The 27,227-nt window shown below is 46.2% G+C and overlaps 1 protein-coding gene across 9 annotated transcripts in view; it reads left to right on the top strand.

The window, feature by feature from the left end:
- The window catches only part of ZNF41 (zinc finger protein 41), a 49,660-nt gene that overhangs the window by 7,360 nt on the left and 15,073 nt on the right, over positions 1-27,227 (top strand). For all 9 annotated transcript variants that reach the window (XM_085007788.1, XM_085007783.1, XM_085007785.1 and 6 more), the window contains 3 exons: positions 9,456-9,699; positions 25,780-25,906; positions 26,176-26,271. In XM_085007788.1, the coding sequence (XP_084863914.1) occupies positions 9,628-9,699; positions 25,780-25,906; positions 26,176-26,271 (295 nt within the window). In that variant the 5' untranslated portion in view covers positions 9,456-9,627. The remainder of the gene's footprint in view (positions 1-9,455; positions 9,700-25,779; positions 25,907-26,175; positions 26,272-27,227) is intronic.

The following is a 27,227-nucleotide window of genomic DNA, read 5'->3' as shown; positions in this document are numbered from 1 at the left end:
GGGATTGAACCTGAAACCTCGTGGTTCCTACTCAGATGCGTTTCTGCTGCGCCACAATGGGAACTCCATGTTGTATTTTTTAGATTCCACATATAAGCGATATCATATATTTGTCTTTGTCCGGCTTATTTCACTTAGCATAATGCCCTCCAAGTCCATCCATATTGCTGCACATGGCAAAATTTCATTCTTTTTTATGGCTTAGTAGTATTCCCCTAATATACCACGTCTTCTTTATCCAGTCATCTGTTAACGGACACTTAGGGTGTTTCCATGTCTTGGCAAGTGTAAATGATGCTGCTGGGAAAATTGTGATGCGTGTGTCTTTTTGAATTAGTGTTTTTGTTCTTTTCAGATTTATGTCTGAAAAGATATATAATACAATACCCAGGAGTGGAATTTCTAGGTCATATTTTTAGGTTTTTTGAGAAACCTTCATAGCATTTTCCACCATTTACATTCCCACTAACGATGTGTAAGTGTTCCCTTTTCTCCCCGTCCTCGCCAACATTCATGATTTGTAGGCTTTTTGGTAATAGCCATTCTGAAGGTGTGAGAATCTTGTGTGGTTTTTAAAGTTTTATTTTATTGGATTATAGTTGATATACAGTGTTGTATTAGTTTCATGCGTACAGCAAAGTGAATCAATCATACATATAAATATATCCATTCTTTTTTCCTTTATAAGTTATTACAGACTATTGCGTAGACTTTCCTGTGCTCTACAGCAGGTTCTCATTAATCATCTATTTTATGCAGGAGCGTGTATGTGTTATTCCCCCCCTCCCAGTTCTTCCCTCCCTATCTCATGGTTTTGATTTTCATTCCCGTAATGATTAGTGATGTTAAGCACCTTTTCATGTGCCTGTTGGGCATGTGCATTTCTTCTTTGGAAAAATATCTGTTCTGGGAGTTCCCGTCGTGGTGCAGTGGTTAACAAATCCGACCAGGAACCATGAGGTTGTGGGTTCGATCCCTGGCCTTGCTCAGTGGGTTAAGGATCTGGCATTGCCGTGAGCTGTGATGTAGGTCACAGAGGCGGCTTGGATCCCGAGTTGCTGTGGCTCTGGCGTAGGCCAGTGGCTACAGCTCCGATTTGACCCCTAGCCTGGGAACCTCCATATGCTGTGGCAGCGGCCCTAGAAAAGGCAAAAAGACAAAAAAAAGAAAAAAGAAAGAAGGAAAAAGAAAAAGATCTATTCTATACCTCTGCCCATCTGTAAGTGGATCTTTTTTTTTTTTTTTTTTTTGCTTTTGAGTTGTATGAGCTGTTTATATATGTTGGATGTTAATTCCTTATGGGTCACATCATTTTGCAAATATTTTCTCCCATTAAGCTGGATATCGTTTCGTTTTGGCCGTGGTTTCTTTGTTGTGCAAAAAGCTTTGAACATTAGAGTTCTCTTGTGGTACAGCGGGTTAAGGATCTGGCGTTGTGTTGTCACTGCAGTGGCTTGGGTGCTGCTGTAGCATGGGTTTGATCTCTGCCTGGGAACTTCCACATGCCTTGGGCATGGCCAAAAAAAAAACATTGATATTGAACATCCTTTTTCTTTTTTCTTTTTCTTTTGTCTCTTTGTCTTTTTAGGGCCACACCCGAGGCATATGGAGGTTCCCAGGCTAGGGGTCTAATCGGAGCTACAGCTGCTGGCCTACACCACAGCCACAGCAAGGCTGGATCCTTAACCCACTGAGCGAGGCCAGGGATCGAACCCACAACCTCATGGTTCCTAGTTATATGCGTTTCCACTGCACCATGACAGGAACTCCAACATCCTTTTTAATTTTTTTTAATCGATGGCATTCCCATTATGGTTCAGCCAGTTAAGAACCCGACATAATCTCCACGAGGATGCAGGTTCGATCCCTGGTCTCACTCAGTGGGTTAAGGTTCCATCCAGTGTTGCCACGAGCTGAGGTGTAGAGCAATGATGAGGCTCAGATCTGGTGTTGCTGTGGCTGTGGCATAGACCGAAGCTGCCGCTCCAGTTCAACCCCTAGCCCAGGAACTTCCATATGCCGCACATGTAGCCTTATAAAGGAAAGGGGAAAAAAAAGAAATTTTTTACGTTGAAATATATTTTGTGATAATTGTAGATCACATGCAGTTGTGAAAAATAATACAAGGTGATCCCTTGTGTGCTTTGCCCAGTTTCCTCCAATGATGACATTTTACAAAATTAAAGTATAATATACCAGCTGGAATTTTGACCTTATTACAATTCCATCATCTTATCCAGATTTTGTCAGTTTTACTCAGATATGTATGTGTATGTGTGTATACTAAGTTTTATACATTTTTGTTACCTATGTAGTTTTGCGTTTCCACCACCATAGTCAAAATACTGAATGATTCCAGCCTCACAAGGATCCCTACCATTGCCCTTTTGTAACCACACCTACTTCCCCTCCTGTCCCCACCAACCCGTGGACACCACTAATCTGTGCTCCATGTCTAAAATTTTGTCATTTCAAAATTGTTATATTAATCAATTCACACAGCATATAAACTTTTTTTTTTTTTTTTTACTTTTTCGGGCCGCACTCACGGCATATGGAGGTTCCCAGGCTAGGGGTTGAAGCAGAGCTGTAGCCGTCGGATTACACCACAGCCACTGCAACGCCAGATCCGAGCCTGCGTCTGCGACCTACACCACTGCTCACGGCAATGCCGGATCCTCAACCCACGGAGCGAGGCCAGGGATCAAACCCACATCCTCGTGGATAGTCATCAGGTTCGTTACCACTGAGCCACAAAGGGAACTCCGAATATACACTTTTGAGGTTGGCTTTTTTTCACATAGTATCACATTCTTAAAAACCATCCAAGTTGTGCGAGCGTCACTTGTTCATTCTTTTTTTCTTGCCGAATAGCCTTCCTTGGGGTGAATGTACCACAGTGTGTTTAACCAGTCACCTGCTGAAGGACATCCGGACTAATGCCAGTTTTGAGCTCTTACCAGTAAAGCTCAAATGGGCTGGGAGGGCGCAGGCACCTCGTCCCTGCTTCTTCCCACGTGATGTCCAATGACACGATCGGCAGAAATGCCCTTGTTACTACCGAGCCTTGGTGAAAGCTCCAGGGGTCCTCCTCGGCCATCACCTCCGCCAAGGAGGCAGAAAGGGAAGGACACCGTTATCTCTCAGTGAGGATGAAAACCCCATCTCCCCCCATGGTCACCACTGGTTCCCAAGGGGTAGGAGAGGAAGAGGCAGCTGTTATTTCCCAGTAAGGAAGAAAGATCCAGCACTCTACGAGGCTTTCCTGACACTCCTCTGGCTGGAGCTGGGGCCTGGAGGTGCCTTCTTACCATCTGCCAAGGGTGGATGGTTAGGCTTGGATCCCCTTGCCTTCCTGGTAGTCACTGGGGCAGGGCCTTAGTGTTTCTGTGTTTGGCTTGAGTAGAGCCATCATTGCCTAAAAGTTAACTATTTTCAGAGTTTCTGTCGTGGCTCAGTGGTTCACAAACCTGACTAGCATCCATGAGGATGCAGGTCGATCCCTGGCCTCGCTCCGTGGGTGAAAGATCCAGCATTGTTGTGAGCTGGGGTGTAGGTCACGGGCGCGGCTCGGATCTGGCATTGCTGTGGCTGTGGCGTAGGCTGGCAGCTGTAGCTCTGATTCAAACCCTGGCCTGGGAACTTCCGTATTTGTTAGACTGCCCCTTCCTTGGTCCTTTGACTAGAGAGAGCAGGTTTTTCTTGGGACGGTTTTGTCCGCAACAGTTGGCCTTTCTGGTTTGCCAGCATCTCTAGCACCAAGTCTAGGACATGCGCAGCTAAAAGAAGCCCAGAGAATATGATTTTTAAGACCTCATTTGGTTCCATGCATATGTGCTGGTTTTATTTGTATGTATTGAATGACCCTAAAGTTTTATATAAGTTAGCACTTTTTTAGCATTCATTTTATACAAAGAGAGAACCCCTCTTTTTTTAAACTATTGAGCACTTTGGACCTGAATTTCCACTTCAATAATTATAGTTCTAGACCTGCTTTCATGTTCTGGCATTTGCCTGGTGTATTGTGTATACATTAAAAAAAATTTTTTTTTGTCTGTCTTTTTAGGGCTGCACCTGCGGCATATGGAGGTTCCCAGGCTAGGAGTCGAATCGGAGCTGTAGCTGCCGGTCTACACCACAGCCACAGCAATGCCAGATCCGAGCTGCTTCTGTGACCTACACTACATCTCACGGCTACGCTGGATCCTTAATCCACTGAGCGAGGCCAGGGATCATACTGCGTCCTCATGGATACTAGTCAGGTTTGTTAACCACTGAGCCATGACAGGAACTCATGTATTGTTTATTTTTAAAATAAATATTGAATTATAATATAATACAGAAAAGTGCCCACATCCTGTATGTTTAGCTGGATGATTTTTTTTTTTTTTTTTTTTTTTTTTGCCTTTTCTAGGGCCGCTCCTGCGGCATCTGGAGGTTCCCAGGCTAGGGGTTTAATCGGAGCTGTAGCCACCGGCCTACACCAGAGCCACAGCAACTCGGGATCTGAGCCGGGTCTGCAACCTACACCACAGCTCCCGGCAATGCCGGATCCTTAACCCACTGAGCAAGGCCAGGGATCGAACCCGCAACCTCATGGTTCCTAGTCAGATTCATTAACCACTGCGCCACCACGGGAACTCCTAGCTGGATGATGTTTTAACAGACTGAGCAAACTTGTACAACCAGCCACCTAGATCAAGAAATAAAACATTACTAGCATTCAAGAAGCTCCCCAGGGAGTGCCCTCATCACTCAGCGGTTTAAGGATCCAGCATTGTCACTGCTGTGGTACAGGTTCAATACCTGGCCTGGGAACTTCCACATGCCATGGGTGTGGCCAAAAAAGAAGAAGAAAAAGAAGCTTCCCTGTGTTCTTTTCTAATCACTAACTTCCTCCCAAGGAGTATCAATATCCTGACTTCGACAGCATAGATTAGTTTTACATGGTTTTGAAATTTATAGAAACCTAAACATACAGTATTGATTCTTGCTATTTTGAGTCTGGCTTATTTGGCCAATATAATGTTTATGAGATGAGATTTGTGCATGTTCTGGTAGTTGTTGATTCTTGTTGCTGTGTAGTATTTCCTTGTATTAATAAAAGGATGACTTCGAGAGTTCCCATCTTGGCTCAGCAGTAGTGGACCTGACTACCATCCATGAGGACGCCAGTTCGATCCCTGGCCTCGCTCAGTGGGTTAAGGATCTGGCGTTGCCATGAGCTGTGGTGTAGGTCGAAGACAAGGCTCGGATCTGGTGTTGCTGCGGCTGTGACGTAGACCAGCAGCTTCAGCTCCGATTCAGCCCCTAGCCTGGGGACTTCCATATGCTGCAGGTTGTGGCCCTAAAAATAAATAAATAAATAAGTGGACAATTTGTTTATCCATTCTATTGTTTACGGGCACTTACATAATTTTCAGTTTTGAATAAAGCCCCTGTGACCTTCATCATACCTGTCATTCGGCAAATATATGTTCACATTTCTCTTGAGTATATACCTCAGTGGAATAGCTAGGTCATAGGATATTGCATATCTTCGCCTTCCCTAGATACTACCAAACAGTTTTCCAAAGTGTTTGCCTTATTTTATGCTCCTAAAAAACAATTGATGAGTTTCAGTTGCTCCACCTCCTTGCCAGCTCTTGGTTATTTTCCATCCTTTTCATTTAAGCCATTTCTGGTGGATATGGAGAAGTATCTGTAGTTTATATTTTCTTTTCTTTTTTGTCTTTTTAGGGCCACACCCGCGACATATGAAAGTTCCCAGGCTAGGGGTCGAATCGGAGCTGTAGCTGCCAGCCTACGCCACAGCCACAGCAATGCAGGATCTGAGCCGCATCTTCAACCTACACCACAGCTCACGGCAACACCGGATCCTCAACCCACTGAGGGAGGCCAGGGATCGAGCCCGTGTCCTCACGGATGCTACTCAGGTTTGTTACCGCTGAGTCATGACGGGAACTCCCTGTAATTTATATTTTTTTGCTAGCTAATGAATTGGAGCATCTTTTCTTATGCTTATTTACCACTTGGATATCTTCTTTGTGACATATCTGATCCTTTTGCTCTTCTCTCTCTCTTATTGATTTCTAGGGATTCCTTGATATTTTTGAAATACAAATTGTTTGTCAGATACAGATATTGCAGTTATCTTCTCCTATTGTGGGATTTGCCTCTACACTCTTAATTTTGTTTTCCCATAAACGGAAGTCCTTACTTTTTTTTTTTTTTAAGGGCCACACCCGCGGCATATGGAGGTTCCCAGGCTAGGGGTCTAATCAGAGCTGCAGCCTCCGACCTACACAACAGCTCACAACAACACCGGATCCTTAACCCACTGAGCGAGGCCAGGGATCGCACCCGCAACCTCATGGTTCCTAGTCGGATTTGTTTCCACTGTGCCACGACGGAAACTCCCAGAAGTCCTCCTTACTTTTAATGCAGTCCAATGTCATAATCTTTCATTCTGCCAGATAGCAAAGCTTAATATGAAGCACATGAATTAAGACAGCGTAGTCCTGGGGAGTTCCCATCGTGGCTCAGCGGAAACGGGTCTGACTGGCATCCATGAGGACGCAGGTTTGATCCCTGGCCTCGATCAGTGAGTTAAGGATCTGGTGTTGCCGTGAGCTGTGGTGTAGGTCAAAGACAGGGCTTCAATCTGGCTGTGGCGTAGGCCAGCAGCTACAGCTCCGATTCGACCCCTAGCCTGGGAACCTCCATATGCCGCAGGTGTGGCCCTAAAAGGACGAAAAACAAAAGAAAAGACAGTGTAGCACTGGTCCGAGACTAGACAAATAGACCAATGGCAATACGGGGTTCAGGAGTGAATCCCCACGTACCTGGTCACAAATCGACCTGGAAAAGCGGGAATTGTTTCCATAAGCAGTACTGGATTATCTTGATATTGATATGGAAGAACTGAATCTTGACCCTAACGCGTACCACACAGCAACTCCTTCCTGGGAAGACTGTTGATCTAAATGTGAGGGATAAAACAGTAAAACTTTTAGAAGAAAACATTAAATATCTTTATGGCCCTGAGGTAGGCCGCACTTTCTTAGCTAAGACCTGAGTAGTGCTCACCATAATGGAAAGAAGAGGAAATAACATGGTGTGTTTCTTTCTTTCTTTCTTTTTTTTTTTTTTTTTTTGTCTTTTTTGTCTTTTTTGTCCTTTTAGGCATTTGGAGGTTCCCAGGCTAGGGGTCCAATTAGAGCTGCAGCCGCCAGCCTACACCACAGCCACAGCAACACGGGATCCAAGCCGCGTCTGCGACCTACACCACAGCTCACGGCAACGCCGGATCCTTAACCCACTGAACAAGGCCAGGGATCGAACCCACAACCTCGTGGTTCCTAGTCGGATTCGTTTCCACTGTGCCACGATGGGAACTCCAATAACATGGTGTGTTTCTGTCCAATGCTTCATTTCACATCTTTGTCTTTTTGTTTAGACATATTTTTAAACCCAACCCCATTATCTTTTACAGCAGAATTCAGCTCATTCAATGTACTTGAAGTATAATATATTTGATTTCATGCCTCCTGTTATTTTATGTTTATAGTTTATCTTACTTGGTTGATATTTCCTTACTTTCTCTTTTCCTATTGTGATGGTTTAGTCAGGTTTCTCCTAATTACCCTATAGTTTCTTATTATGTGGTAATTACAGTTTGGAATTTTGATTATTTTAATCAGTTTCTGCTAGTAGTTGCCTTCATCTTCCTTACAAATATGATTGTCAATATTTTCTCTATTTCTAAGTCCAAATAAAGTTGTAATATTCTTTGGAAATATGCATCTCTAATTCTAGTATTAGAGATGCATAATTTGCCTTCCCATCCTCATTTCACTCAGTGCATTTCCCCAGGGTATTACATTTTGTCCACGGCATTGCTCACAGCAATGCTGGATCCTTAACCCACTGAGCGAGGCCAGGGATCAAACCCACAACCTCATGGTTCCTAGTTGGATTCGTTAACCACTAAGCCACTACGGGAACTCCCCTAAATTGCTTTCCTCCAATTTTGAAGTTTCTATTACTATTTAATTTATAATTGTTTAGATTATTCCCTTGAGTATTCTCCTGAGATACTCATATTGGCATATAATGCTATAATGCTTATATGTCTAAAATGGTCTTTGCTCTAACAGAAAAATTGTATTGAGCTAGAGTGGGCTTAAAATTCTTGGATCTCAGTCACTTTCTCTCAATAATTCATAGATTTTTTTCCCCCCTTCTAATATAGCTCCTGTTATTGCAAAATGAGAAGTCTAGGAGTTCCTGTTGTGGCTCAGTGATAAGAACCTGACTCGTATCCATGAGGATGTCGGTTCAATACTGACTAGTATCCATGAGGACACAGGTTCGATCCCTGGCCCCACTCAGTGAGTTAAGGATCTGGCATTGCCGTGAGCTGTGGTGTAGGTCGCAGATGCAGCTCGAATCTGGTGTTACTGTGGCTCTGGCGTAGGCCGGAGGCTACAGCTCCAATTCGATCCCTAGCCTGAGAACTTCCATATGCCGCAGGTGTGGCCCTAAAGAGACAGAAAAAAAAAAGTCTGGTGCCGTTGTGATCCCTTTCCATTGTAAATAACATGTGGTTTCCATATGGAAGTGTTTTAAGTTTTCTTCTTATCCTTTAAATTTAATACCAAACCAGATTTGGGGTTGATTTGGTTCCTCTGGGAGTAAAGGATTGGGAGGATTATCTGTGGGAGAGGATCAGGGAGTTAGAGTCTAACAGGAGTAGATAATCCAAGGCCTGTAGGTGTCATTCATGTTGGGGCAGCGAGTGATAATCTCGGGAAATCCTTGAAGAAAAATAATTAGAGACATATATGGATAAGTGATTGGGACCTCTGTAGAAATTCTTGAGGTTTTATTACAGTTGGAGATCTCTGAAGTCATCTGAAGTATCTCAAGTCATTAGTCAGTCCATGAGAGTTATTATTATTTTTTCTGTCTTTTTGCTTTTTCTAGGGCCGCTCCCGCGGCATATGGAGGTTCCCAGGCTAGGGGTCCAGTCGGAGCTGTAGCCACCGGCCTACACCACAGCCACAGCCACGTGGGATCCATGCTGCGTCTGCGACCCACACCACAGCTCACGGCAATACCAGATCCTTAACCCACTGAGCGAGGCCAGGGATCGAACCCGCGTCCTCATGGATCCTAGTCGGGTTTGTTACTGCTGAACCACGATGGGAACTCCGAGTTCTCAATTTTAAGGTGAAGAAATGCAGACAGGCATGACTTCCCCAGGTTCTAGCTAGAAGGCAGAAGAGCTGGAATTCAAATTCACATTTGTTTTACACCAAGTTGCAAGGGTTTTTTCCATATTCTACACTAATACTTGGTGTTCGGTGTTGTAAACTGTACTTTGGTGCCCTCAGAAAGCACTTGTGGGGTGAATGCTGAGTGACTGATCACGTGGACAATTGCTTTTCCAGGTTTCTTGGAGTCTCTGCGGAGCCCCTGGGCCAGACCCCGCTGTGAAGGCTGCAGGATCTTCCTTCCCACCAGAGCAGCTCTGGTTGAGTCCTCGGACCCACCTGGCCTCGGGCTCCCAGGAAGAGCAGAGTTGCCCCCAGGAGAGCCCGAGGGCTGAGGCCCAGCGGGAGGATGCCCACCAACCGGAGCTCTCCCCAGTGGTCCCCAACCCGGACGGCAGTGGGACATGGCAGCATGTGTGAGGTGAGGAGGGCGAGGGCTCCAGGGCCGAGAGTTGATAGATGGCTCCGGTCACCGAGGCCTTGGGGCAGAGGCCAGTGGGTCCCAGGAGGGGGCTGATTCTGGACTCGCTGTCCCTGAGACGGATCCCCATCCTCCTGCTGTGTGAGCACCACGTGGCTGGTGTCCCGCATTCAGAGCCTTGTGTGTTTCAGTGGAAAGGATGATGTGGCTGGTGGAGGAAAAGTGGGGATCGTCTTACCTACAGCCTGGGGTTGGGGGGAAGGCAGCTCCCTGCAGGGTGGAAGGTCCAGGTGGGGGTGAGCACCAGCCCCAGCCAGGGAGATGCTACCCCCTGATGCCCAGCACAGGCCCTTCACGCTCCTCTGGCTCTGTGCTTGCACTCAGCTGATCCGCACCAGAGCCTACTTTCTCCCTGGTCCTTGGGGATTTGATGATTTCTCCTCTGTCCTGATTTAGAGCAGAGAAATCCCTTTTCTTTGGAACTTGGAGGATGCAGGGTAAGAGGGTGAGCACTGTCTCTAGGGCCTCTCTAGTTGTTCCTCCTCCTCCTTTCAAAGACAAATAAAGTGGCCTCAGAAGGTATGTGACTTGCCCAGGCCTCTCCGATGGTGAGTGACAGCAGCGGACCCGAGCCAGGCCTCCTGACTGTCCTCCACCCTCACCACACAGCAGCCAAGGCCAAGTTTCCCACTAAAAGTTCCCCTCGAGATTCTCCAAACAGAGGAGGACCATAAGGGAGCCAGACCCTGCCCCACAGCTCCCTCCTTCTGACCGTACTGTCGATGCTGTCACCTCTGGGGACAGGCTCCTTGTCACAGGAGCTCAGGGTTATGTGGTCATTAGGATAATAGTAAACTTTTTAAAATTATAATGATGTGGGAGTTCCCCTTTGTGGGTCAGTGGTAACAAACCTGACTAGCATCTATGAGAATATGAGTTCGATCCCTGGCCTCGCTCAGTGGCTTAAAGGATCCGGCATTGCCGTGAGCTGTGGTGTAGGTCGCAGATGCAGCTTGGATCCCGCATTGCTGTGGCTGTGGTGTAGGCCAGTGGCTACAACTCCGATGAGACCCCTAGCCCGGGAACCTCCACATGCCGCGGGAGCGGCCTTAGAAAAGGCAAAAAGACAAAATAATAATAATAATAAAATGAAATAAAGTAATGATTGATTTTTATTATTTCATTATTTCATGATATAATGCTAGAAAATCCAAGTAAGCAAATAGAAGAGAATAAAACATTACTTGTAATTCCAGCATTAGCCAAAATTAGCCATTGTTAACATTTAGCTCTGTTTCCTTACAGTTGGTTTTTCCTTGTAGGTGCATATATGTGGGTATATGTGCAGGGTTGCGAATGTGCATACATACCACACATACGTACATTATATAGCTCATTTAAAAATGAAATCATAGTATTTGATTGTCTCCTTTTTAACTTAGTAGTTTCATGTAATTTTCTAGGCAGTAAATATTTTTCCTCATACTCACATAATGCATATAGCGTTATAAGGAGTTCCCGCTGTGGCACAGGGATTAAGAATCTAACTGCAGTGGCTGGGGTCCCTGGCCTGGGAACTTCCATGTGCTGTGGGAGTGGATATAAAAAAGGCACATATAGCATTATAGCCTTTAGATAAACTAAGATTGATTTAACCAATTGACTCTGTGAATTAGGATTTTCAGGTTTTCTGTTTCAATTAAAACTACTGTGGTTGGAGTTCCCTGGTGGCTCAAAGGGTTAAGGATCTGGCATTGTCACTGATGGGGCTTCAGTTGCTGCTGTGGCACGGGTTTGATCCCTGACCCCAGAATTCCCACATGCCATGGGTGCCGCCAAAAAAAAAAAAAAACTAAAAAGCAAAAAAAGCCCGCCATGGTGAAATTCCTACACTTAGATCTTTTTACCCAAGTCACTGAAATTATATTTTGAGTCAAAGATATAGGGGCATCGAGGAATTCCCGTCATTGCTCAGCAGTTAGCAAACCCAACTAGCATCTATGAGGACGCAGGTTCGATCCCTGGCCTCACTCAGTGGGTTAAAGGATCTGGCATTGCTGTGAGCTGTGGTGTAGGTGGCAGATGCGGCTTGGATCTCACGTTGCTATGGCTGTGACAGAGGCCAGTGGCTACAGCTCCGATTGGATCCCTAGCCTGGGAACCTCCATATGCTGTGGGTGTGGCCCTAAAAAGATAAGACCAAAAAAAAAAAAAAAAAAAAAGATACAGGGGCATCGAATGGTAAAGGAATTGCTGCCTAAAAGTAGGGCACTTCTGCTGTGGAAAATTGTCCTTGTCTAGGCTGTAAACCCACAGGTTGGGGCCACCACAGTGTGGTCCTCCCCATTCCTTCTGCACACATGGCCTCTTGCCCAGCCAGTGTGTGGGAATTTCTTGATGAATGATTCTGGTCTCTGCAAGGTGCATTTCTCCAACTGTAGATCTTCCTTCCCCAAAAGAGATGGAAATGATGAAGACCCTGGAGAATAGTATTTATTCACTTATTTACTTGTTAGGTTTTTAGTTTTTTCATTAGAGGTCAGGGAGTGGGGAATGGGCAGAGATACCAAGGACCCAATAAAAAGTGTCCCCAGGAGGAGTTCCCATCGTGGCGCAGTGGTTAACGAATCCGACTAGGAACCATGAGGTTGTGGGTTTGATCCCTGGCCTCACTCTGTGGGTTAAGGATCCGGCACTGCCGTGAGCTGTGGTGTAGGTTGCAGACGCGGCTCAGATCCTGCGTTGCTGTGGCTGTGGTGTAGGCCGGCGGCTACAGCTCTGATCAGACCCCTAGCCTGGGAACCTCCATATGCCATGGGAGAGGCCCTAGAAAAGGCAAAAAAAAAAAAAAAATGTCTCCAGGAGTGGGAACCAGGCAGTGAACTAAGAAATAGTGGCTGAAGCTGGAAAACAAGGAGAGGGGTCGGTAAGAGAAAGAGGGGTGAGGAATAGCCACAAGGAACAGCCAAAGGGACCACGGTGCATTTATTGGAGACAGACGATAACCAAGGGACCAGGGCCAATGGGAATGCAATAGAACAAACAGAAGAAATGAGAAAGCACGAGCCAGAATCCAGGGAGCAGCAGAGAGACCAAGAAACAGTAGTCAGGGCTACAGAAGCGGAAATAGTGGGGAGCCTGCAAGAGCCAGAGAGTCTGAGAACAATTGGAAGGATCAGGAGACAGAGGAACCAGAGAGCAGCCAGAGGGAACAGGGGCCACCCAGAGGGACCAGGAAACAGAAGACTCAGCTCAAATGGGAAAAACCAAAGGGGTTAGTGTGCTAGGTAAGAGCCTGCCAGACAAGCCACTTCGAGAGGTGCCAGGGGGTCAGAAGAGGATCCGAGGGAATGCAGAAAGGGAGCAGGAAATGGGGAAGATGAGCCTGGGAGCAGGCGGCAGCCACAGGAAGCAGAGACCAGCTGTTGAGGCTGGAGAACAGGTTGGAAGGGCAAGGGAGGGACAGACCCATGGGGACAGTTGGAGAGACAGAAAAGAGCCTCTGAGACTGAGGCTTAGCCAAGGGCACCAGGGGTCACAAGGAACAATTGCTGAGCTTGGAGAACAGCCAGAGGGAACAGCGAAGCTGTGCTGGGTGTCCACTAGAGGTCCCACAGCCTAACCAGAGGACTAGGGCACAGCGAAGTGGGCATCAAAAGTATAACTGGTGTGGGACAGCAGACTGACTGACCAGAGAACAACTGGAGGGACTAGAGAACAGCTGGAAGGCATGGTATCCATTTGCAAAGCCAGAGGCCCCGTGTAATGGGCGCTGGGCTTGAGGGAAAGTTGCAGGAGTCAGGGAGAGGCTGCGGAGCATCCTGAGTTCCCTGGGATGTAGGACGTCAGTGCTAAAGCAGGGGAAGTCCTAGGCAAACTGGGACAGCCAGTCACTCTGCTCAAGAAACAACCAAAGGGCTGTGCTGTAGATCGCAGACACAGCTCGTATCCGGAGTTGCTGTGTCTCTGGCGTAGGCTGGCGGCTACAGCTCCAATTCGACCCCTAGCCTGGGAATTTCCATATGCCACGGGAGCGGCCCTAGAAAAGGCAAAAAGACAAAAAAAAAAAAAAAAAAAAAAAGAAACAAACAAACAAACAAACAACCAAAGAGGAGTTCCCGTATCGGGGCTCAGTGGTTAACGCATCCGACTAGTATCCGTGAGGACGCAGGTGCGATCCCTGGCCTTGCCCAGTGGGTTAAGGATCCGGTGTTGCCGTGAGCTGTGGTGTAGGGCGCAGACGCAGCTCAGATCCTGCGTGACTTTGGCTGTGGCATAGGCTGGCGGCTACAGCTCCAATTTGCCCCCTAGCCCGGGAACCTCCATATGCCATGTGTGTGTCCCTAAAATAGCGTAAAAGGGGAAAAAAAGACCAAAAAAAAAAAAAAAGAAAGAAAACAACCAAAGGAACCAGCCAAAGTCAGATGTAATGAATGCAAGTGATGGAGAAGGTGAAAGTAGAGAATCCAGCTGTGGCACAGAGCTGTGTCTCTGGCGTAGGCTGGCGGCTACAGCTCCAATTCGACCCCTAGCCTGGGAATTTCCATATGCCACGGGAGCGGCCCTAGAAAAGGCAAAAAGACAAAAAAGAAAGAAAATAATAATAATAGAAATAATATAGGTTGATGATCAAGAGCCTAGCCTAGGCTAGGAGCCAGGTAGACCAGCCCTCTGCAAAGTGTGGTCCATGGACCAGACACAGGAGCATCAGATGAGAGCATATTAGAAATGTGTTCCAGAACTGCCCAAGGAACAGGGAAGAATTTGTTCTAGGGAGAAGTCATAGGACTCAGAGAGCAGTCAGTCTGTATCAAGTAGAAGGAACAAGAAAGCCTCATGAGAACCAGGGAGCAGTCGGATGGACTAGGGCAAAATCAGAATGGTGCCACAGACTAAGGACCGGCTAGAGGGACAACTGTCAAAGGCAACACAGGACAGTCAGAGGCCCCAGGGATCCGTCAGCGGGAAGAAGAAACAATCGAACAGTTAGAGGGACCCAGGGATAATCAGAGGCATCACTAAAGAGGCTAGGGAACACTCAGGAAAAACAAAAGACATTTGGGGGAACAGTAAACAGAGGGATGAAGGAAGAGTCAGATGGGAACCATGCAGAGGGAACAAGGACAGGAGAGGGAGCAGGGAGAAGCTGGGGGACAGGAGTGGGCATGGTGAGTAGAGGAAGCCAGAGGTAGGAGCACAGAGGTACAGAGAACAGTCCAGTGGGGAGGGAGCAGCCAGAGGGAGCAGGAGAGGCCGGGAGGGCATGCAGAGACGTCCAGTCTCACCCCGGCTGAGGGCACCGTGAACCACACCGCGGGCTCTCAGGCAGCCTCGTAAGTGCCCTAGGAGCCCTTCTGCTTGGCTGGGAGAGGCTGTAAAGGGGCCGATCCTATTACAGGAAGGCAGGACTGAGAGCAGCCTTGAAGCTGGAGGACCAAGCCCCAAGCCATCTGCAGGGTGGGACAGAGCCGATGGCCAGGGACAGACAGAATGGGCAGTGGACGGGCCAATCCTGGCAGCACAGCTTGCCCCAGGGGTGCAGAATGTTCTGGGACTGAGATGCCCCTGAAGGGAGGCATGGCTATGTGCTTCGCTGGAGAGCCATCAGGAGATGGAGCGGGGATCCTGTCCTAGAAAGTCCTCGTAGGGGTCCTGGTGGTGGCACTGACACACTCCATCCTCCGAGGCAGAAACAGACCAGAAAACCCAGCCTTTTCCTATGTGGCTGCGGAGGCTAGAATCTGAGTGGGTCTGTGTTAGCAACATTGTGCTCCAATTGCTAGCTCCCAAATCTCCTTCCATCACCTTGCAGAAGCCTACCCAGCCAGGGTGGAGTCCAAAGTGTCTATTTTGGCGGGGAAGGGCATCGGAGCGGGGCATCTGTGGCTGGCATGGTCATGGTACACTTTCCTTGTGTGACTCTCAGGGAGGGAGAGACAGGTGAGGGTGGTCTTTTGTCCACCAGCTTGGGCTATCGGAGTTGTTAAAATGTTTAACAATGTCTGAAAAAGAATATATGCACTCACGTATATGTATATAAATATACATTAGATGGGAGTTCCTGTCATGGCCCAGTGGTTAGCGAATCCGACTGGGAACCATGAGGTTGCAGGTTCGATCCCTGGCCTTGCTCAGTGGGTTAAGGATCCAGCATTGCCATGAGCCGTGGTGTAGGTTGCAGACAAGGCTCGGATCCCACGTTGCTGTGTCTCTGGCGTAGGCCGGTGGCTACAGCTCCGATTTGACTCCTAGCCTGGGAACCTCCACATGCCACGGGAGCAGCCCAAGAAATGGCAAAAAAGACCAAAAAAAAAAAATGTTTTAATGTTTAACAATGTCAAACGACAGAATATTTTAATTTTTCCATACTGGTTGGCAGATAGCCTCTCCTCCCCACCCCCGAGGCTCCTCCCCTGTGTCACCAGCACAGCTGCCAGTCTGTCCTGGGGTCACCATCAAGAGAGCAAAGATCAGGAGGATGGGCAGGCAGAGTGAGAGCTTCCCTCAAGCCTTACTCCGGGGTTCTCGCCGGGTGAGTGCCCTTGGGCCGTCAAGAAGGCCAGGTCAGATGCGTTGCTGGAGGCTCACGCGGAGGTCCCACTCTCAGCAACCCTCGGGGCTGTGCTCAGGAGAGCTGGTGGATGACGTGCTGGGCACAGCCCAGTGCTCATGGATCTGCCTGCGGGAGCTGCTGGTGGTGGAGCAGGAACTGAGTTCCTTGCCTGCTCTGTGCCCCCTGAACACTTTGACTAATAAGGGCCCCCAAAGGACAAAGGGTCTTTCAATGAATAAAGTTTCCTCATTTCCTTATAGTTGAATCACTAGATCTTTATTTTGGCCATACCTGTGGTGTGTGCAAGTTCCCGGGCCAGGGATCGAACCTGCGCCCCAGCAGCAACCTGAGCCACTGCAGTGACAACGCCAGATCCTTAACCCGCTGCACCACGAGGAAACTCCTGAGTCTCTAGATCTTGTCTTTGATACATGTGCATTTTCTGTCTTGTTTGGGAAGTCCTTATCTACCTCAAGGCCTAAAGGAAGATATTTTCTAAGAGTTTTAAAGCATTAATTCTTTGGAAACTTTGGATTCTTTTGCCCTTCATCCAAAATCACTAACTAATAGTTTGGCACATATGCTTTCATTCTCTTCTCAATTTATGTATGTATGTGTATGCACACAGATATATATTTTTTAAATTTATTTTTATTAGGGTATAGTTGATTTACAGTGTTGAGTCAATTTCTGCTGTCCAGAGTAGTAACCCAGTCAGTCATACATGAATATACATTCTCTTTCTCATCTTATCTTCCATCCTGGTCTCTCCCAAGAGATTGGGCATAGTTCCCTGTGCTGTACAGTAGGACCTCATGGCTTATCCATTCTAAATGTAACTGTTTGCATCTACCAACATACACAATGGAATACCACATGGATATATTTGAAACTCATTTTCTGAACTATTTGAGAGTAATTTGCAGTCATCATTCCCTTTTACCACTAAATACTTAATGTGTATCTCTTAAGAACAAAGACATTCTCTTACATAATCACAGTACAGTTATCAAAATCCAGACATTTCACATTGATCTAATACTATCTAATATTTGATGTATATTAGCTAATTACCTAACACACACACACACACACACACACACACACACACACACACACATATATATTTGCTTTTTAGGGCCACACCCGCGGCATATGGAGGTTCCCAGACTAGGGGTTGAACTGGAGCTACAGCTGCCAGCCTACACCACAGCCACAGCATCAGATCCAAGCCGCGCCTCCGACCTTCACCACAGCTGACGGCAGTGCCAGATCCTTAACCCACTGAGCGAGGCCAGGGATCGAACCCACAACCTCATGGTTCCTAGCCGGATTCGTTTCCTCTGCACCCCGACGGGAATTCCCTAACGTATAATTTGTAAATACGGTTTCCCCTGTTGTCATGATAACGTCCCTTATAGCATTTCCCCCTGCCTCCCGATCCAGGATCCAGTCCAGGTTCATGTATTGCATGAACCTTTAGTCTCATGTCCCTTTAGTCTTTTATCTGAAACAGTCCCTTCGGCCTTCCTTGACTTTCACGACACTGACCATTTGGAAGAATGTCCCTCGCTTTGGGTCTGTTTCTTGCTTCCTCATAATTAGATTCAGGTTATTCATTTTTGTCAGGAATATCACAGAAACGATGCTGTGTTCTCCTCAGTGCCTCGTGGTGGCACGCATTCAATATCAATTTGTCCCTTGTTGATAATATTAACTTCGATCACCTGGCTAAGATGGTGTCCCCTGGGTATTGTAAAGTTCCTATCTTTCTCTTTGCAATGAATAGCTATTTTGTGGGGAGATACTTTGAGAGAATGAGAATATCCTATTTCTCTTGCTTCTGTCCACCGATTTTAGCATCCAGCAATGCTCCTTGCCTGTAACAATTAATTACTGTGCCATTTCCTCAATGGCATTTTTCTAATTCCATCATTTCCACATTGATTCGTTGACATTCTGCTATAAGGAAAAACATTCCTCGCTCTGACCGCTGAAAGGACACATACGTGCCAGGCGCAGCGAGTACACCTTGATTTACCATTTGTCACTGATAGGAACGAGAGCTTCTTAGGGAAATGACTGACTCCAGGGTTAGAACAGAGAAAGTACAGAATGATTCTGGATGAACTCATTGTGCCGGGAGGCAATGAAGCACTCCAAAGATGGGAACATGTCAAAATGACACAGGAGCCCCTTTGAAAAATCTCCCTCTGGCCAAATCTGGGACAATTTGAGTAGCAAAAGAAGTTATAATCGCAATAGATTATGATCTACTGAATAAAGCAGGAAGTGACCAGTCCCTGTAATAGGTAGGTAGGCACATAGGTCAGCAGATAAAGAGGAAAGAGGTGAATGCTCCATTTTAATAGCATCTTGATCTTTTGGGCTGTGTTCCCTGCTCTGATCTTTCTGAGGATAATTTGGTAGTTTGTTAGAACTCTTTTTTTGGAAATAGTTATAAATGTACAGGAAATTGCAAAGATGGTACAGAGGTCTCACATAACCCTTTACCTGGTTTTCCCCCGTGGTTACATCCTGCATCACTAGACTAGAAAATCACCAACAGGAAACTGACATTGCCGTGGTGTGTGTCCTTCTCGGCCACGTTACCCTTGTGTAGATTCCTGTACAATAATCCAGCTACCGAACTATCCCATCACTGCATAGGTTTCTGCTGGTGTTGACATTTTACCAAGTAGAATGAGATGTATGTATGTGTAGCTGGGTCACCATGCTGTACAGTAGGGAAAAAAAATATATATATATAAAGAAATTAAAAAAAAAAAGAATGAGATGTAGAAAACTCAGCTTCCATTCAGTCCCCTACCCTCACCCGTTGACAATTATCTTTTTTTTTTTTTTTGGTCTTTTTGCCATTTCTTGGGCCGCTCCCAAGGTATATGGAGGTTCTCAGGCTAGGGGTCTAATCAGAGCTGTAGCCACCAGCCTACACCACAGCCACAGCCACTCGGGATCCGAGCCGCGTCTGCAACCTACACCAGAGCTCACGGCAACGCCAGATCCTTAACCCACTGAGGGAGGCCAGGGACCGAACCCGCAACCTCATGGTTCCTAGTCAGGTTCGTTTCCACTGCTCCACGAAGGGAACTCCTGTGTACATGTTTTAAACGTGGGTATATATTTTCATTTTTGCTGGGTTAAATAACTCCATGTTTAATCATTTTGAGAAACTTCCAGACTATCTTCCAAAGCAGCAGCACCAATTTACATTCCCACCTGCAGTGTATGAAATTTCCAATTTCTCCGAATCCTCATCAGCACTCGTTTTTTTGTTTGGTTTGGTTTGGTTTGGGCTTTTGTCTTTTTAGGGCCATGCCCGCGGCATGTGGAGGTTCCCAGCCACAGCAACGCGGGATCCAAGCCTCGCCTTCGACCTACACCACACCTCACAGCAATGCCAGATCCTTAACCCACTGAGCGAGGCCAGAGATCGAACCCGCAACCTCATGGTTCCTAGTCGGATTTGTTTCCACTGTGCCACGACGGGAACTCCATCAGCACTTGTTCTTATTTGACTTTTTGATGCTAGCCATCCTAGTGAGTGTGAGGCACTCTTTCATGGTAGTTTTGATTTGCATTTCCCTGATAATGATGTTAAGCACCTTTTCATATATTTATTGGCATGACCACTTTATTTCTTAAGGATAATTTTGCCATATATGGAATTCAGGATTGAGTTATTTTCTTTCAGCTCTTGAAAAATGTGCCACTTCTCTCCACCATGGTTTCTGATACAAAATCCGCTGTCACTTTGTTTTTCCCTTATAGATAAGGTGGTGTTTCACTCTTGTTGATTTCAAGAATTTTTTTCCGTCTTTAGTTTTCTGAAGTTTGACTACAATGTGTCTTGGTGTAATTTCTTTGGTTTATCCTTTTGGGGTTTGCTCAGTTTCTTGAAACTTTAAGTTGATATCTTTTACCAACTTTGAGAAACTTTCAGCCATAATTTCTTCAAATGCTTTTCCAGCCCCACATTTTCCCTTTTTCTTCTGGGACGCTGATGACATGAATGCCTGATCACTTTTTTTCCAATTTTCTTTCTGTTGTTCAGACTGGATCATTTCTATTGTTCTATCATCTAATTCTCTAATTCTTTCCTTTATCCTCTCTATTCTGCTGTTGAGCTCATCCACTGAGTTATAAAAAAATTTTTTTGAAAAAAAAAATTTTTTGGCTGTGCACGTGGCATACAGAAGTTCCTCGGCCAGGGATTGAACCAGAGCCACAACGGTGAAATACCAAGTCCTTAACCACTAGGCCACCAGGGAACTCCTAAAATTTTAATTATGGCATTTTTCAGTTTTTTAAAATAGTTCTGTATATCCTTCTTTTTTTTCCCCCTGAGACTTTCTCTTTTTACATTTGGGTATATTGAAGCATTTCTATGATGGCTACTCTAAAATTCTTGTCATATAATTCTAACGTTGGTGTCATCTCAGCATTGGTATCTGTTAATTGTCTTTTCTCATGCCAGTTGAGATTTCCCTGCTTCTTCGCATGATGCCTAATTTTCACTTATGTCCTGGATATTTTGGGAACTCTGGATTCTGGATGTTATTTAAGTCTTGTATTTATCAAGCTCCCTCCAACCCTGTTCTGCCAAAAAAGGAGAAATCCTTCTTACTGCCAGGTAGAGGTGGAATTTCATGCTCTCCATGAGACTGCCTCCGACACCACCCTGGTGGGGAGACAAAAAGACACCTAATTACTGGGTTGAGGGTAGAAGTTCAAGATTGCCTGCGTAGCCTAAATTGAGGAGGGGCCTCATTATCCCCAGACATAGAGGAAAACCTAGGCTCCCCACTCAGCCTTCGCTGATGAGAATGGGCATGGGGACCACAGTTTTTTCCGTGATGCTTGGCTGGAGTAGGGCAGTGATTATCTAAATTTTTCTCCCTTCCTTTTGCTTTTTTTTGGGGGGCCCCGTCTGCGGCATATGGAGGTTCCCAGGCTAGGGGTCAAATCGGAGCTGCAGCTGCTGGCCATGTCACAGCCACAGCAACACCAGATCCAAGCCTCGTCTGCGACCTATGCCACAGCTCACAGCAACGCCAGATCTTTAGCCCACTGATCAGGGCCAGGGATGGAACCCGAATCCTCGTGGATACCAGTCAGGTTCATTTCCGCTGAGCCACAATGGGAACTCCTAAATTTTTTTTTTCTTGTTCCCCTTTCCTGTACTTTGGCTAGAAAGAGTAGGCTTTCTTGGAACAGTTGTTTTTTTGTTTTTTTTTCTTTTTTGGCCGAGCCCGCAGCACGTGGAAGTTCCTGGGCTAGGGATCAAACCCACATAACAGCACTGACAATGCTGGATCCTTAACCCACTGAACCACCAAGGAACTCCCATATTTGGGGCAGTTTTTGTCCACACCAGTTGGCATTCTGGGTTGCCAGCTTCTCCAGCACCAAGTCTAGGAAATATGAGGCTAAGAGAAACTCAGGAAAATCACCATTGTGTCACTCCTCAGGTTCCAAGGTCCCTAACCAGGTAGCCACCTTCTCTCCAACTGTCAGTCTTATCTTTGTTTTATATATACTGTCCAGGCATTGTAGCTGTACTTAGCTGGAGAAATAGAGAGAATTGTGTCAATTCTATTTCGGACCCATTGGTAATTTTTTTTTTTTTTTGTCTTTTTGCCTTTTCTAGGGCTGCTTCCCACGTCATATGGAGGTTCCCAGGCTAGGGGTTGAATCAGAACTGTAGCCACCGGCCTACACCAGAGACACAGCAACACGGGATCCGAGCTGCGTCTGCAACCTACACCACAGCCCATGGCAACGCCAGATCCTTCACCCACTAAGCAAGGCCATGGATCGAACCCGCAACCTCATGGTTCCTAGTCGGATTTGTTAACCACTGAGCCACTACGGGAACTCCCCCCACTGGTAACTTTTAACTTAACTTTTTAAATAGGTGATACTTTCACACGGTTCTCTCCCTCAACCCCACCGATCTCCCTAACCAAAAAACCAGTCTTGCTTAGTTGGTGAATGAGCGGGTGGATGAGCAGTATATGCTTAGAGATTAGGCAAATAAAAGCAACTAAGAAAATATCCTTCGTATTTTCCGGCAAAGATAGCAAATACTGTCACTGTTATGTTGAACACTAGTTTTTTAAAATTACTGTTAATTTTCAACTTTTTTTTTTTTTTGCTTTATTTCGAGGGCCACACCCGTGGCATATGGAGGTTCCCAGGCTAGGGGTCAAATAGGAGCTACAGCCTATACCACAGCCATAGCAATGTGGGATCTGAGCCGCCTCTGCCACCTACACCACAGCTCACGGCAATGCTGGATCCCCGACCTGCTGAGCGAGGCCAGGGAACGAACCCGCATCCTCATAGATACTAGTCAGATTCGTTTCCATTGCACCACAACAGGAACTCCCTCAACTTTTTTTATCATAAAATATTACACACATTTTGAATAATGCTGCTGTAAACACCCTTGAACCTGCCTCTTGTTGCACATGAGCACATATTCCAATTGAGCCGATTTCCATGGATGGAATCACTGTGTCCTTTTTTTAGGGCCACACCCACAGCACATGGAGGTTCCCAGGCTAGGAGTCAAATTGGAGCTATAGCCACCGGTCTACAGCTGCAGCAATGCAGGATCCGAGCTGTGTCTGCGACCTATACCAGAGCTCACGGCAACGTCAGATCCTTAACCCAATGAGCAAGGCCAGGGATCGAACCTGCATCCTCATGGATGCTAGTCAGATTTGTTAACAGCTGAGCCACAACGGGAACTCCACATATGAGAGTTTTCATTGCTCCATGTTCTCTTCAACACTTCATATTGCCAGTCTTTTTTTTTTTTTTTTTTTTTTTTTTTTGCTGTGCCTGTGGTGTGTGGGAGTTCATGGGCCAGGGATCGAACCTGTGCCACAGCAGTGACCTGAGCCACAGCAGTGACAATGCCATGTCCTGAACCCTCTGAGCCATGTAGGGAACTCCCAGCATGTATCTTTTTGAATTGGTTTTTTTGTTTTCTTTGGATATATACCCAGGAGTGGAATTGGAATTGCTGGATCATATGGTAGTTCTATTTTTAGTTTTTTGAGGAACTTCCATACTGTTTTCCACAGTGACTGCAGCAATTTACATTCCTACCAAGAGTGTACAAGGATTCCCTTTTCTGCACATCCTTGCTATTGCTGCTCTCTTTCATTGAAGACATTCTAGGGATTGTGTAGTAGGAACTCATTATGTCTTGAAAATGCATCCCCTAGTTTCTAAGGAGGTTAGCCCTTTTGGGATTTATTAATGTTTTGGATTTATTAATGCTTTGGATTTCCTCTTTTGTAAAATGCCTGTTTAGTTTTTTTTTGTCCTGTCTTTTGTCTATTTAGGACCACACCTGCGGCATATGGTTGTTCCCAGGCTAGGGTTCAAATCGGAGCTGTAGCTGCCAGCCTACGCCACAGCCAGAGCAACACAGGATCCGAGGGCCGCGTCTGCGACCTACACCACAGCTCATGGCAATGCTAGATCCTTAACCCACTAAGGGAGGCCAGGGATCAAACCCACATCCTCATGGATAGCAGTCAGGTGCTTTAACCTCTGAGCCACGATGGGACCTCCGCCTGTTTAGATCTTTTGTCCACTTTTCTACTAAGTGGTCCCTGTTCCTCTTATTGGTTTGTCAGTGTTCTTTTCATCCTCTAGATATGAGCCCTTTGTCAGTAACATGTGTTGCAGGTATCTTCTATTTGATGGATTTTCTTTTTTTTTTCTTTTATAATGCTGTCTCTTTCTTGTTTTTAAGTTTTGTGCTTTTTTTTTTTTTTTTTTGGCTGCACTCGTGGCGTGCGGAAGTTCCCAAGCCAGAGATTGAACCCAAGCCACGGCAGTGACAACACCAGATCCTTAATCCACCGAGTCACCAGGGAACTCCCTATAATGCTGTCTTTTTTCTTTTAAATCAAAGCATAGTTGGTTTACAATGTTGTGCCAATTTCTTCTGTACAGCATAGTGACCCACACACACACATGCATTTTTTTTCTCATACTGTCTTCCATCATGTCTTATCCCAAGAGATTGTATATAGTTCCTTGTGCTGTGCAGTAGTTTTATTTACTTATTTATTTATTTATTTATTTATTTATTTATTTATTTATTAGGGCCACAGGTGCGGCATATGGAAGTTCCCAGCTTAGGGGTCGAATCAGAGCTACAGCTGCCAGCCTACACCACAGCCACACCAGATCTGAGCCTCATCTGCGACCTACACCACAGCTCGAGGCAACACCGGATGCTTAACCCACTGAACAGGGCCAAGGATTGAACCCGCATCCTCTTGGATCCTACCTACTCAGGTTTGCTTCTGCTGAGCCACAACCAGGAACTCCCTCATTGCTGTCTTTTGGATGAATAGAAGTTTTAAACTTTAGTGGAGACAGATATCAGTCTTTTTCTTTATGGTTAATTTTTTTGAGAATTCTTTTCATAATCCAAGATCATGAAGCTATTCATCTATATTATGGCTTTTTCTGTTGTATTTTATTTATTTATTTATTTTTATTTATTTATTTTTTGTCTTTTTGCCATTTCTTGGGCCGCTCCCGAGGCATATGGAGGTTCCCAGGCTAGGGGTCCAATCGGAGCTGTAGCTGCCCAGCCTATGCCAGAGCCACAGCAACGCGGGATCCGAGCCGCGTCTGTGACCTACACCGCAGCTCACGGCAACGCCCGATCCTTCACCCACTGAGCAAGGCCAGGGATCGAACCCGCAACCTCATGGTTCCTAGTCGGATTCGTTAACCACTGAGCCATGATGGGAACTCCTCTGTTATATTTTAAAGGCTTCATTGTTTTGCCTTTCCCCCCAGTACATTTCTTCCAAATGTTTCGCATTTTATGCAGTTCTGTATTGCCATTACCTGGCACATAATCAACCAGTAAGTGCATTCTATGTATTTCCTACATTAACTTGGGGAGTTAGAGCTTATTTTAATGCTCATTTTGAAAAAAGAAGAACTGAATGAATAAATGAATGAATGTAGTACACAAAGAATGTCAAGATATGTCAATAAGGTTTTTTGTTTTTCCTCTCCCAAAACTAGGTGCTGAGTAAAACCCCTACAGGATACATTATGGTAAAAATCATTTTTAAAAAAAACCTTCCTGGGAGTTCCCGTGGTTGCACAGTGGTAACAAACCCGTCTGGTATCCATGAGATCCATGAGGCCATGGGTTCCATCCTGGCCTTGCTCAGTGGGTTAAGGATCCGGTGTTGCCGTGAGCTGTGGTGTAGGTCACAGAAGCTGCTCGGATCTGGCGTTGCTGTAGCTGTGGTGCAGGCCGGCAGCTTCAGCTCCAATTTGGCCTGGGAACTTCCATAGGCAAGCAGATGTGGCCTTAAAAAGCAAAAAAAAAAAACAAAAAAAAACCAAAAACCAAAAACCAAAAAACAAAAACAAAAACCCAACTTCTTATTTGTCTCCCTTCCATCCCCTGGTGCTGACCTGTCACCCTGAACGGGATCGTGTTGTTACAGGCATCAGTGTCATTTGAGGACGTGACCGTGGACTTCAGCAGGGAGGAGTGGCAGCACTTGGACCCTGCTCAGAGGCGCCTGTACCGGGATGTGACCCTGGAGAACTACAGCCACCTGCGCTCCGTGGGTAAGACATCTGTCTCTCTGCCTGGTGCACCTGCCCGGGGCCTCAGCGAGGCTGTTCCCATTCTCAGCTGCTGAGTGCTCTGGGACACCTGACGTGTGGGATGGTGTCATCCTTGCCTGAGAGTCTTCTGTCCTTTTTCACTTCTGTGACTATCACTTACTCCCAGTGAAATGGGATCACTGTCCCATTTCAGAGCACATGGAAGTGTTATTGAAAGGCCCCCAAACCCAACTAGCTGGACCCAATCCTGTATCACGTCCTGTTAACAGGGTACCACGTTCCCAAACCAGAGGTCATCTGCAAGTTGGAGCAAGGAGAAGGGCCATGGACGTTGGAGGAGGAAACCCCACATCAGAGCTACTCAGGTGAGCGAGTGTGACCTGGGCAGATGCGGGACATGGAAGTAGATCTCAACTTTCCTTGGGAGAGGCTGATTGATGCCTTTGAAAGGCTCCAAAGATAACCTGTCTTGAAGGCTCCAAACGTTTGGAGTTGCTTGGAAAGAGTTGACAGAAGCGCCTTCAATACCTGAAATGCCATCTCTGAATGTGAGCCTGGCCAACATCCACTGCCTTCTTTGCTTGGCTTTTTGTCTCTAATCTCTGTCCCCCGGAACACAGACATACCACCCTATCTTATCTAGAAACTTTTTATTCTTCCTACTCCACTTTCACCCCCTTATCTTACGTTCTTACCTTGTATCTTCAGAATTTTTTTTTTTTTTGTCATCACCCCCGGTAGATAGAGTTTCCCAGGCTAGGGGTCCAATCAGAGCTGTAGCCACTGGCCTACACCACAGCCACAGCCACTGCAATGCCGGATCCAAGCCACATCTGTGACCTACACCACAGCTCACGGCAACGCTGGATCCTTAACCCACTGAGCAAGGCCAGGGATCGAACCCAAAACCTCATGGTTCCTAGTCAGATTCATTTCCGCTGCACCATGACGGGAACTCCAATACCTTCAGATCTTTTAAAATCTCTTCCCTTTTATTCCAATCCCCCATCTCCATCCCTTATGCCTCCTCCTACAGGCCACTGATCTGATGTGTTCGATCTTTGAATGTATGCAGTATTCTCTTAAAGCCTGAAGTACTGGTTTATAAATATGTATTCTTAGTATATATGAATTATATCGTGTTATGGGTCTTAATTCGGTTCCATTTTTTCACTCATCCCTAAGACCGGTCCATATTGCAGTGTTCGACTGGCTTCGCTCCTTCAAACTGCTGCGTCGTGTTCCACAGTGTGCCAACACCCCATCTTAGCGAACCATTCACCCAGTGGTGAAACCTAGGTTGTTGTAAACTCCCAGCTAA

The sequence above is a fragment of the Sus scrofa genome, chromosome X (assembly GCF_054392235.1).
Source record: "Sus scrofa isolate SSC_HxYL_T2T_F1_AM1 chromosome X, Sscrofa_HxYL_maternal_Yorkshire_Landrace_v2.0, whole genome shotgun sequence".
Lineage (NCBI taxonomy): Eukaryota > Metazoa > Chordata > Mammalia > Artiodactyla > Suidae > Sus > Sus scrofa.
The sequence above is the reverse complement of the archived record's forward strand: the minus strand, read 5'-3'. Positions and strand labels throughout refer to the sequence as shown.